General features: G+C 52.4%; 1 protein-coding gene and 2 long non-coding RNA genes across 3 annotated transcripts in view; all 3 read right to left on the bottom strand.

The window, feature by feature from the left end:
* LOC138919742 (uncharacterized) overlaps positions 1 to 1,330 on the bottom strand; it is a 33,616-nt gene extending 32,286 nt beyond the window's left edge. Inside the window, exon 1 of the long non-coding RNA XR_011430253.1 lies at positions 1,162 to 1,330. This is a non-coding gene — a long non-coding RNA (uncharacterized lncRNA). The remainder of the gene's footprint in view (positions 1 to 1,161) is intronic.
* Positions 1 to 2,551, bottom strand: part of LOC138919976 (odorant-binding protein 2b-like) — a gene marked incomplete at its 3' end in the record, with an annotated part of 73,474 nt that extends 70,923 nt beyond the window's left edge. The window contains exon 1 of the mRNA XM_070246835.1: positions 2,351 to 2,551. Coding sequence (XP_070102936.1) covers positions 2,351 to 2,451 — 101 coding nt within the window. The remainder of the gene's footprint in view (positions 1 to 2,350) is intronic.
* A 7,429-nt stretch (positions 2,552 to 9,980) lies between these two features.
* On the bottom strand, positions 9,981 to 12,280 carry LOC138919884 (uncharacterized). Its single transcript, XR_011430431.1, has 2 exons — positions 11,105 to 12,280; positions 9,981 to 11,016 (listed from the first exon to the last, which is right to left on the bottom strand). It is a non-coding gene; the product is annotated as an uncharacterized lncRNA (long non-coding RNA).
* Between the last annotated feature and the right edge of the window lie 454 nt (positions 12,281 to 12,734).

The raw sequence follows: 12,734 nt of genomic DNA, 5'->3' as shown, positions 1-12,734 counted from the left end.
ACAGAAGGATTCTCTATGTCATGACATGACTTTTTGACAAGATTTAAAGGTTTAACACATTACCCGGAAGATGCAGATCACAGCATCACGGAACGTGAAAAACACTGAGTCCTGCAAAATGTATTAAAACACTAATTATGGATCCTCACAATCTCTTTGCACGTTTTTTCAGATGAGGGAAAACCCAGTGTGAAAAACCGTTGATGAGATGTCTCCAGATGAGGACTATGTCTGGTCTTTAAAGCCGGGAACTATCCCAGTAGATTCTGAGTCAGTGGGTCCAGAGTAGGCCTTGAGCATCTCTGTTCTTTTAAAAAGCCCCACAGGGTACACTTCCGTGCCTTTGGAGTTGGGCAGTACAGTCTTGCCCTACATCGGGACGTTTCAGTCCACAACGGGGGTCCCAGAAGATTAGTCCCATGTGGCCTAGGTGTGTAGGAGGCTCTGCCATCTAGGTTTAGGAACTCCGTGGTGTCGGCACAGTCTCGAGATTGCCTGACTGTGACACACTCCTCGGAACTTCTGCCCACTGTTAGGCAAAGCATGACTGTACTGCCTTAGATTCTCCACGGTTCCAGACCCTGCACTGTTTACATGACTGCACACACAGAGGGCACCGTGTCTGAGGCAGAGAGCAGCTGGAATCACACAAGCTCTCGACAGATAGTCAAGGAAAGGCGTGCTCTGCTTACACGACTCTCTACTTTTCTTTGTGTCTGAACTATTTTATAGCTAATCTGCTTTTCTTAACGGAGCAGCTTTGCAAAAAAAAAAGTTACCAACAAATAGTAAACAAACCAATATAAACAATACGTATTAAATAAGCCTAACCCTAAAATGCTACTGAAAAGGCTTTTATTTCCCTGGGATAATTTTGACAGCAGTAGATTCTTTTACCAAGAGCAGCCAATTTGAGAGAGATTATTTCTAATTCCACAGTGCTACAGATGCGGTCAGTAGCAAGTGCAAGCTGGAAAGGAAATAAAGTTGGGTGTAATCCATTCAAGTTCACACGTTTCACCAGGGACAGCCTCCGAGCCTTTAATACTTATGTATGTATTTATCCATTTATTTAATCAACCACTACTAACACCTACTAAAGGCCAGACACTGCTCTAAGTACTTTACTGATAGGAAATATCCTTTCACCTTTACACTCACCTATGGAGGGTGTGTTATAATCATCCCCATCTTACAGATCAGGAAACTGACACACAGAATGGTACGGTAACTTGCCCAAGTTCACACAGCCCATAGGTGGCAGAGCTAGGACCCATTTGACAGAGTCTGGCTCCAGAGTCCATGTTCTGAATCACCATGCTTGGTCTCCATAAACCTATAGAAAGCTCCAGCTTTAATCGAAAAGTTTTGTTTTCCCCACCCTAAGGTCCCTACGCGGCCCCAGTCTCCAGGGCACTCTTTCAGCTCCTCTGACAGGCCATACTCCTTCCTTGCCCTGTCCCAACACTCTCCCGCACAAGTCCTCCTTTTCTTTTAGGCATCTGCTCTCAGCTTGAACATCACTGCCTAAGTCACAAAGTCTAACAGTAAATGCTGTATTTTTCAACACTCAACACAAAATTGCTTTCACGTATCTCCTAGGTAATTAGTTGCTGCCTGTCTGTCCTTTCCAACTAGGCTGTGAGGCCCAGTACGTCAAACACCCTGTCAGTCTTGCTCACCAAGTGTCCAGACCACTGAACACGCACCGACCAGAGGAAAGGAAGGACTTGTCCCAAAGTCAACTCTCCGGACTTTCTGTGGAAGGAGGCAACGAACGGAGCACCCTCGAGCCTCACGCTTTCTTTGCCAGACTTTCAAGTGTGGGGCACATAACCTGTGCTCACAACGCTCCCCGGACAGCCCCCACTCCACCCCTAACAGGTAGACTTCTGCACAGTCAAGGGCTTTGGAAAGCACTGGCTCTGCACACAAATATCAAGTGGCCCTGGACAGGCCACTTCCCCTGAACCGGCCTCAGCTTCAGGGGCACAACAGGCTTCATGAAAACCCCAACGGAACGTAGCCTCTAAAACAGGGAGACCTGCACTCCTCAGAACGCATCGAGACCAGTGTCCTTATCGACTTCGCGTCTGTCCTTCCAAGGAGCCAAGACCACGGGGGCCGCTTCAGCGCCCGACTCCCGGGCACCGCATCCCCAGGCTGGCCCCGTGCCCGGCACACACCGCCCGTTCCATGAACGTGTGACGCGCACGAAGAGACCCCCCCCCCCTCGCTCCGCGCGCCGCACAGCTGTCCCGCGACCTGACGGGCACCTCTCGGCGCACAAGCCTATTCCTCAGGGACACGCTCGCCTCCCACCAGCCCCCAGGCCCACGCCCCCAGGTACCTCTCCCAGATGGCATCGTCTTCGCAGGCGCCCTGGTCGTCCGTGTCCGGCGAGCAGGAAGAGCGGGAGCTGAAGGAGGGCCTCCTCAGGCTAGCGGCCATGGCTGTGGAGGGCCCGGGCTGCTGTGCCCAGCGGGGACACGGAGCGGCGTCCACGGACGAGCCCGGCCCGGGAGAGAGCAGCAGAGCACGGCCGGACTCCGCCGGGCTCGGCTCTGGCCAGGCGCGGCTCGCCGACGCCTCCCCGCAAGGTGGCCCAGCAGCCGCGCGCTCTTCGCGCGCGCCCAGGCCCGCCGCCCAGATGCTCCCTGGCCTTTGCCCCGCCCCCCCTCCGGCGGCGGACGTGGACACCTCCCAACCAACCAACCACAACAACAGAAACCCAGGACTCCTGTCTCCCTCGGGGTGAGATCAGATATTAAAAGCTTGCTTCCCGTTCATTCAGTTGAGGAACTAATGGGTGTCACTGATTTGCAAAGTAGAAATGACCTTGGGCGAGGCTGAGGTGGGGCAGTTTAGCCAAGCGGAGAGGTTAGCAGATAAAATACACCACTTTCTTTGACTCATCCTCAGCCTAGAGGGTATTGCAAGCCACTCAACAAGCATAGTCGTCGAGGTCAGCAGCATACACAGTCCACACGTGTGAGTGGGTATGAAGTGTCAACAACACACAGTAGAAGGTGTGTATCCCATCCGTCTAGATGAGGAGGCTGAGGGGGACTGGAAGAAGGTGGAGGCAGCCGCACCAATACACCTCTGTTGATCGATGAGCAAAGAATTCTTGTGTTCTTTGCTGAGCCTCTGATTCAGAAAAACTGGTGATTCAGAGGACTCTGGTCAGTTTTTCATTGTGAGGCCACCCCAAAGGCTTCCCTCAGGCAGGGCCAGCTCATTCCATTTAAGCTCCTGATCAAGGGGCTGAAACTTTAGGACATAGCAGTAGAATCTGGAAATGGTGAGCTTAACCATCTCAAGCTGCATGATGCCTCCAAGTTTGCGACTGTACTGGGGGAGCCATGAACAATGTCCCAGCCAGAGAAGGTGGCTGCCGGCTAGTCTGTCTCCTCTGACAAAGTCAAGAAAAGAGAAACTGGAGTTTCGATCCCTGTGAACACTAATATTGGGAGAGAAAGCTGGGCATGAACCATGGCCTTTCTCCCCATGAGGCTCAAGTGGACATTTGCTGCCTTGGCTGTCCAGGATTGCTTTCTGCTCGAACAACAGCTAGAGTTTATTCTGAAGAACTAAACTCTCCTTTCAGTCCACTTGTATCACATGAGGCTCCATGCTTGGCACGGGGGGCAGAACCTTACCGCGGCCTGGCAATGATACCCAGAACACCCCAGTGATACTTTAGGATTGCGTGTATGTGTGTGTTGGGGCAAGGGAGGGCGGTGACCAGGTGAGTCCAATCTGAACGAGTCCAAGGAGTTGAACCAAACCAGGAGTTACTAAGTCTGGAAGAGCTCTCTTTTTGGCCAGACTTGAACCTGGGAGGATGTACCTTTCAAGCTACTGAGAGCCATCTTGCCATCTCATATAGCCTGAGAACGATGCTAATGGGCAGGCTAACGGAGTCTGGGGCACCGTATACACAATTAGTGGTGACCTGAGTTTGGAGTGTGGTAGCTGACGGGAAAATCACCAGCGTCTGTGGAAATGGTCAATCAGAAGCAGCTAAATTCAGAAAGATGAAATAAGCTCTCATTGGGTAGTTGCAACTTTACTCCTGAGCTAGGCGCCAACTATCCCTCCCTTTCCATCACCACCTGGTAGTACCTCAGTCAACCATTTTCTTCCTTCCCTGTGTTTCCGTTTGCCTAAGTTTTGACCTGTGATTTGCTCCCAAGCCTTAAGTAGCTCTAGTCTCTTGGAAGACCAACTTTCTTCCATTGAACTGCTGTTGCTCCTTTGTCAAAAATCAGTGGGGCATATTTGTTGGGACTATATCTGGGTTCTTTGTTCAGTTCCATTGATCTATGTGTCAATCCCTCTGCAAATATTACACAGTCTTGCTTACGGTACCTGTGTAATAAGTTATGAAACTGAGTAGCTCGATTACTCCCACTTCTTCCTTGTCAGAGTTGTTTAAGCTATTTTAATTCCTTTCTCTTTCTGTACAGATTTTGGAATTACTTTGTCTCTAGCTACAAAACCAATTTACTGGATTTTGATTGCATTAAATCTGTATAACAGTTACGGAGTATTGACATCTTTACTATATTTCGTCTTCCAATTCAGGAACATGGTATTTTTCTCCACTTATTTAGCTGTTTCACTGCTATTATCAGTGTTGTGTAGAGTTCGCCATACAAGTCCTGGACATGTTTTGTTGGATTTACACCTAAGTCTTTTATTTTTATTAGTGATCCCAAGTGTACTTTTAATTTTGGTGTCCTATGCACATGTTCATTGCTAGTACATAGAAATACAACTGACTTTTACATGTTTATTTTCTATCCTAGCATATTGCTGAACTGTGTTATCACTTCTAGGAAGAATTACTTATTAATTTAATTTTCTTTTTTGAGGAAGATTGGACCTGAGCTAACATCTGTGACCATCTTCTTCTACTTTGTATGTGGAGCACCTGCCACAGCATGGCTTGATAAGCGATGCATAGGTCTGTGTCTGGGATCCAAACTGGTGAATTCTGAGCCACCGAAGCGGAGTGCACCAACTTAACCAACTACCACCAGGCCAGAGCCAAGAATTATTTTTAATAACTTCTTGTGACATAAAGCATGAAATTAAGATTCAATATTATGACCTGTCTTGACATCTGATAAATCAAGGGGACTTCAAATGGCCTAACTGCAATTCCCCACTCCTCTGCCCCCTCTTCTCCCGCAGATAAGGGCCCCTGGCCAAACACCCCTTCTCATTCCAGGGAGCAGACACAGTGCCTGCTTGTTCCTGACCTCAGGCTTCAGTTCCCTATCAGAGAATCATTCCAACAAGCCCACCACACCCTCCTGTGGGAACCAGGGCTCACTTCACCCTCTTGTTACCACACAGTCCTGTTCCTACCCAAACCTCTGCTTGTTCCATCTGTTCCCAAGTGCAGTCCCCGTGTGGCCCTGCATGGTGTGTGCTGTCCTCCTCCTGGGGCTGTGAGAATATATGATAAACTAATAAACTGCTGTCCATTCCACCTGTCCACTGTCGAGTGTACTGTGTTTAGCCAGCCCCATGAGTCTAGGGTGGAAATCTCCCTCTCACCAATGGAGTGAAGTGACTAAAACAGTTGGCATCACAAGGAGGATGGCCCAACCTCACCTGAGGACACCTGGGCAGTGCTCACTAACTACTCCTTTGCTAACTATCGGGGTCATTGGCAGCAGTTACTATCTTGGGAGTGAGGGCCCATTGCCGGCCAGCTTGGGCTTTAGCTCATGTTCTGTTCTCTCAAGTGGATGCTGCCATCTCTTCCCCACCCCAGTGTCTCATTCTTCCCCAGAAAGCAAGACTTATTCTTAGTTGACTCTATCCCAGAGTGAGGTGCCATCAGGTGTGGCCTGTGTCTGGCAGGTGGTCTCCCAGCCTCCTACCTGAGGGCAGCGACAACACAACCTCCTAACTGGTGGATGCTTGAGTTCCATTTCCTGAATCTCAGGCTGATGCTCCTTAGTCACTGTGTCTAGTCTGATGACCATCAGTGGCTGCTTGGGGCGGTCACAGAGACACTGTTTGGGAAAGTGTCCCCCCAGCACAGTCCTGGGGATGACCCCTTGTTTGGCTTGAGGAAAGGAGAAGGCCATGACCCCAGGAAGATTTCAGAATGACTCCCTGGTTCCCTCCAGAGTCAGGGCTGTTCAGGCAAAGGCAGTGAGCTCACCCATCTCCTGTGCTGCTGCTCATCATGCTGCTGTCAGGGGCTCTCCAGACCCATAAGGGTTTCGAGGTCCACGAGCATGGGAGCCCATGGCCCAGGCACAGATCAAAAAGAACAAGTGTCTATGGGGGAGCATGTGGTGTTCTACTTCTCTCCCAATGTGAAACTCTGAACCAGCACACTTGGGCTGTGCTTAGCGTTGTTCCTGACCAGCATGCCAAAGGACTAATCTGGTCATCAAGGGGCTCGAGGCCCCCACCTCGGCCATAGACAAAATGACCTCCTGGATGTGGACTTCAACACTGGGGAGATTGACTGGCATTCCTGGAGGGAAAGAACACTTGTCTTTGAGGCCCGACACCTGGTTCCTTTCCACATAACCACCCTGAAGTTCTGCCCACATGTCATCCGATGGAGAAACACAAACACTGTGACTCTCCAGGCAAAAATATCCCGAGGGAATAAGTACAGAGAGAAGGTGGGGGGAGGGAAGCAGTGCCCAGCGGGGAGAAGTTAGGGCTGCAGCAGAAGATGGCTTCCACCCCTCAACGTCTGCATGCTGGGGGCCCTGGGCTCCTCCAATGCACCCTGTCACCTAAGCCGGGGTGGCACAAAACTCTGATCCTCAGGGTTATGAGGAAAACAATGCACAGCACCCCTGTGGCACAGTGAAGGTGTTAATTCAAACCTGACTTAAATACAACCATTGCTGTGAGAGAGCCCCTAACCCTGATGCTCCCGACCTGAGCCTCTCTGGAGGGAAAACTGATAAACAAGAGCAGAGCAGAAAGACACTCCCCCAGCCCCAAGTGCATCCTGTGACCATCAGACCAATCAAAAGATAAATAAAGGAGAGAAACCTGGATACGTGCGGAGGAAGCAATCACACAAAAGACCTAATTCCAGAAAGGTTCACAATTTGGCCCAATTAGAAATTGAAAATTTACTAGAGTAATTGATATGGCAAAAAGATAAAGGGTTCTAACTGGCCTTTGTGCCTCCACAACATAGTTTCTGAACTAACTTTAACATCTGCTAACATGCCCTAGTTTGGAAACCATCATGGACTTTACACAAGAGCTGAAATTATGGTTATACCTAGTGAAATGAGCATGTTTTCTAGTTTCTGTATTTAAGGCTTTGACATCCGAGGCCTCGGCAACCTTGGAGGAACTGCCCTGCCAGGGTTAACTAGTTGCTACAGATAGTAAATGACTCCTCTGAGCAATCCTTTCGTACGTAATCATCTAGAGTCAACATCCTCAACCCCCTCCTCTCCGAGGCTCTTCCACTCTGGGCCACCCTTCCCTTGCCCTCGTCACCCCAGGGACGGGGACCAGACAACCAGGGACACTGCTGTGCCCTGAGCCCACTGAAATGATTCAAACCAGCCAAGCCAACACCTGCTCACCCTGCCTCACTCCTTCCTTCCCGTGGAATCCACTCGAAAGGCTCTCGCCCACGTTTTCCCCTCGCTCCGTCTGTCTCCTGACCGACCCTGGTGCTGCCCTGTGTGGCCCTCCATGGTGTACCCTGCCTTCTTTTGCTCGGAATCTGTGAGGAGAGAAAGCTTCTTCCTTCGTGACAGTTATTTCTGTGTCTTTGAGTCTGACTGTACCTGAAGGAAATAAACCCTGGTCCACTTAAACCTCCTGGGCCCAACTACATTTACACATGGCTGAACATTTTGCTGTTATAGATTGGGTTAATATGCTCTGTTCAGAGCCTGTTTCAACATCCTCCGAGCCACAGTTTGCCATCACCTCTGAGGGGACATGTTTTTGCCTTGTTACCCACAGGGACTAAGCTGTTCTGCTCTCACAGGCAGTCTTTGCAGGCACCGGATCCCCCTTTCTCCAGGAGTACAGGCATGACATGACTTTTATGACCTCCTCCTTCGAGGACATTTGTTTGACACACTTGTGAAGGACGTACAATCCAATATCATGTGATCCCTTTTTGCTTCTGGAGGCAATATAGTCCTTGTCTACAAATTTTACTTAAGGCCATTTATGCTGTGACTTATAAATGAGCCCAGCTTCAGTGGGGACCCCCTCCAACAAAGGACTCTAGGAGCTGTCCAAATTAAAATCAACAGGCCCTCCCACTAGAGCCCTCAGAGACTCTTGTGGGGAAGAGGCTTCGGCAACCTCCTCTCATGCTTCCTGGAGTCTCTGGAAAACCCAGCACATGCATAAGTTGTCTGTGGGTTCCTGATGCAAGAAGCCCGCCTCCTTGGCCCTGCATTCTGCCGTATTAGAGCAGCAATTACTGGCCACACACTGGCCTCTTCTGGAAACAGAATCTCTCCCAGACGCTGAGCCTCCATCCCCAGCTGCCTATTATCACTTTAGTCCTGGAAGTAGTATCCAACAAGTGCGGGAAGATGCGGCTGGCCCGGTGGCACAGCAGTTAAGTGCACACGTTCTGCTTCAGCAGCCCGGGGTTCGCCAGTTCGGATCCACGGTGCGGACATGGCCCTGCTTGGCACGCCATGCTGTGGTAGGGGTCCCACATATAAAGTGGAGGAAGATGGGCACGGATGTAAGCTCAGGGCCAACCTTCCTCAGCAAAAAGGGGAAGATTGGCGGCAGTTAGCTCAGGGCTAATGTTCCTCAAAAACAAAACAAAACAAAACAAAACCAAGTGCGAGAAGGTTACCAAGGCTTCCTTGCAATAGGATGGATCCAAACCTGGGCCCTGTGGCATGTGCGACCTGCCAGATGGGGTGCCCTCCCCTGTCCTCCCTCCATTGCCAAATATGATGGAGCTGCAGGATGTCACCTCTCCCACAGAACCTTTGGCTGCTTGGGAATTCTCTTGGGATCAAGCGAGTGAATATCAATGAAAGTTCATACACTCAAGGTTGTCGATGACCCCCTCTCCCTCCTGGTCTAGTGCCAACATTGTTTCCCAGGGAAGCATTTCTCTTCCTCCCTAAATGTCTCAGATATCACCAGGGTGTAAGACGATGTCAAGGCATCAGAGAGACAACTGTACTATGAGGCCTGAGATGAAGATTCAATATGAAGTGTTGCTTTGAAACCTGGTAAACGAAGAGGGCCTCAAATGGCCTACCTGCAAGTTTCCCTCCTCCACAGCTCCCAGAGACAAGATCCCCTCGCCAAACAACCCCTTCATCACAGGGAGCAGGCATGGGTGCTCCCCAAGTAGTGGTCTCAAGTTCCCTGCTCACCTGTGAAATTATTCAAATGAGCCAGTCCCACGTTCCTGTGGAAACCAGGGGACAGCGCACCTCTCCTGATACTACAAAGACTGTCCCCCACCCACTTGCGTATTTACTCTCTCCCCAAGCGCACTTTCCTATGTGGCTACACATGGTGTAGAGTGTCCTCGCATAGGCTGCCTGTGTAAATAAATAAGAAATTGCCATTGAACTCACGTGTTTAGTGTTCAGAAATCCCCATCAACCTAAGGTGCATAGGAATCCATCCCTCGCCATCTAGGTCAGGCAGAGGAAAATTAAAGACTTTCGGTGTGCACTGGATTGAAGGAGTTACCCTGCTACGATTAGGCTCGATGAGCTTGAAGTCCTTTGAGTCAGAACCTGTTTGGGGTCTGCAGAGAGTCGCGCGTGGCGGGAGGGTGGCCCACGTGTGGGTGAGGAGCAGGGAGGAAGGCTGCAGGGGCAAGGCCTTGGAGATTCTGCTCCAGTTTGGCCTGCAGGCAGTGGAGAACCCTGGATTCCTTTCAAGCAGGGAAGCGATGGGACCACACACAAACTCAGGTCCGGGTACCCGATTTCGCAGCCAAGCCAATCAGTGAGACGTCAGGGTTGCAGCAAGGAAAGAGGTTTATGATCAAGAGGCGGCCAGACAAGGAGGTGGGAGTAAAACTCAAACCCGCCTCCTCAAAGGGAAAACAAAACGTTGGGGCGTTTATCTGGGGTTCGGGGTAGGGGTGGGACCAGGAGAGCGCTGGGGGTGAAGCTTGAAGAGTCCTCTGCTCAGGTGCGACTGTCACTGGTATTTCTTCGTGGGTCACAAGTGCGAAGTCAGCGGGGTTCGACGTGTTGCACGCCGAGGATCTCTGTCCGTGACGCGGGAAGTGGGCGATCCGTCATTTCAGCTGGTCCAAGCCTCTGCACGATGTCCGCTCGGGCGGGGGCCGGGGGGGCGGGGGGGGGCTGCCATTCAAGCTGCTCTCTGATCTGCCGTCTTCCTGTTGTTCTGCAAAACAACCTCAGAAACTTTGGTTACTTTCTTGCCCACGTCCAGCCCTGTGGGGGCCGGGCACCGTGGTGTCAGCAACGGCAGGGTTTTCCTCTTGGGTCACCCTCCCAACAGTGTGGAGGATGGATTCAAGCGGGGGGGGGGGGTGTGCCAGGAGGCCAGCCGGCAAGATCAGTAAGGAGTCTACTGGGCTGGTTGCGTGCAAGAGACAGGAAGGCATGCGGCAGAGCAGCAGGGAAGGCAAACACGGGAAGGCGCTCGGCTCCCTTTGGGAGTCGGTAGGCTGTGAAGTGGGTGAGACAGAGAGCTCAAGCGTGGCCCTGAGGCCTCTCGCTCTGCTCTCGGGTGATGAGATGGGCAGAGGTTTTCTGAGGGGATGAAAGGAAGGTAAGAGGAGGGGGAGGGTTTTGTTGGAGGATACCGGGCTCCCTTTTGGACGTGTCGGTTTTGAGAAGCCTTTGGACATCCTGAGAGGTGCGTCCAGCAGACAGTTAGAGAAAGCAGCGTGGAGTCAGGGGCAGGGTGACGTCAGTCGTACGCACTCAGAAGCCCTGGGCATCCGGGGGGCGAGTCGAATCGTAGGAGAGCGCATGAGCTTGCTCTGAGACCCGAGGGGTTCCTGTTCCCTGAAGACCGTGCCTTCGAGAACAGAACCCTTTGAGAAGTGGTCGGGAGGAGAAGCCGCAGAGGAAAGTGAGACAGAGGGGTCTGAGGTTAGGAAGGGCACCTGGGGAGGGGGCCATCCCCCAGAGAAAGAGGGTGGAGAGAACTTGCAGAGACTGAAGACGTGGGCAGCATTCCTCAGACACCACAGAGAGTTTAGGAAGACGAAGGAACCGAAGGGCGTGCCCTGGCCTCTTGCTAGGACGGGACGGCGACGAGATTTGGGGAGTCTTTCGAGGAGCCGGTGAGAGACGAGCTGATGACTGGATGGCTGAGGAGGAGAGGAGTCGAGGTCTTTTGGCAGCAGCTTAGCCGTGAAAGGTAGAGAGAGAAGGCGGTGGTGGAGGAGCAGAAAGGAGAGGTGTGGATGCCGGGAGACACTTGGGTGTGCTCAGCGGCTTAAGGAAAGAGACGGGCCGAAGAGAAAGCAGCTGGCAAACTGAGGCAACGAGATCTTAGGGGGAGGCTGAGCAGATGGTTCCCAGGGCATCCCACGTGGAGCCAGGACCCTGGAACTGCCAAGCTGAATCCCTCTTCCTGGAAAACCCCAAAGGGAAAGGGGAGGGATGGGTGGAGAGAAATAGAGGGACGTTCAAACGGGGGTGGGTGGGGTGCGGGAAACGGAGAGTTCTTGACTAGCTGGCCTCTGATCTCTTCGGGTCCCGAACGGTATGAGGACGATCCCGCTTGAGGCAGGCGATGGAGATTTGGAGGGGCTGTTGAGGAAACGGGGCGGGGGGAGGGCGTTGACCAGGGCCCTCTGATGGGCTTGGGGGCGGAAGCGGCTTCCATGCCCATCGCGAGGCGCCGGTTCAGTCAGTCGGTGTCCATCCGGACCACAGACCACAGACCCCTGCTTTGGAAAACAACAAGATGCAGTTCGTAAACCCTTGCAAAGATCTCTGAGGTCAGGTGACTGGCTTTGCAACCAAAAGCGAGTCAGGGAATAAGATCCTCCCGTGCTTAGGAGTTTTCTTTCCTGTCTGTCCCAGAGGCCGGAGAGCACCCGAGGGCGGTTTCCCAGGCAGTGGAAAGAGGAGGAGGACCAAGCCGAGCCGGGGGAAACCAAGCTTTCCTCCTGAAGTTTGGATGCCTGCCCCTTGCACGTTGGTGCCCTTCCCCTTTCTTCCTACTGTCCCGGGAGTGGGCGCCCTCGCGCGCTTTCTGATTCTGCAGCACTAAGGCAAGTTAGGTTCCCGCTCCCCGAGGGAAAGCTCAATAAACGCCCCCCTCCCCCCACCCCCGCCCTTCCCACCCCCCCACTCTTCCCACCCCCCCACTCTTCCCACCCCCCCACCCCCCACCCGCCCGCAACCCCCCCACCTCCCAGACCCAACCCCCACCCCCCACCCCACGCCCCCCAGCTCCTCGGAGATGGTGACAGCGTGACAAACAGAATCGGAAGCGTCCTTGGCCCACAGCCTGCGATCCCACCCGTGCCAAGCCTGCTCTCCAGAGAAGTGACATCCGTCCGTCCGCTTTAAGCTGGGTGACTACCTGCAGCGACCCCCTTTTGAAAGCGTGAACCCTAGCTATTTCTTTGAAAGCTCGAGTAAAGCCGCAGAGAAACCTGTGACCTTTAGCACAAGACCACTCCGTGCTAAGGAACCCGCAGCGGGGACCGGCTTTCCTGAAAGCGCCGTCGTCTCCTCTGCGGCTTGGGGAGCCTCTAGGGCTTGGACAGGCCTTGGAGC

Source organism: Equus caballus, chromosome 21, assembly GCF_041296265.1.
Source record: "Equus caballus isolate H_3958 breed thoroughbred chromosome 21, TB-T2T, whole genome shotgun sequence".
NCBI classification, from domain to species: domain Eukaryota; kingdom Metazoa; phylum Chordata; class Mammalia; order Perissodactyla; family Equidae; genus Equus; species Equus caballus.
The sequence above is the reverse complement of the archived record's forward strand: the minus strand, read 5'-3'. Positions and strand labels throughout refer to the sequence as shown.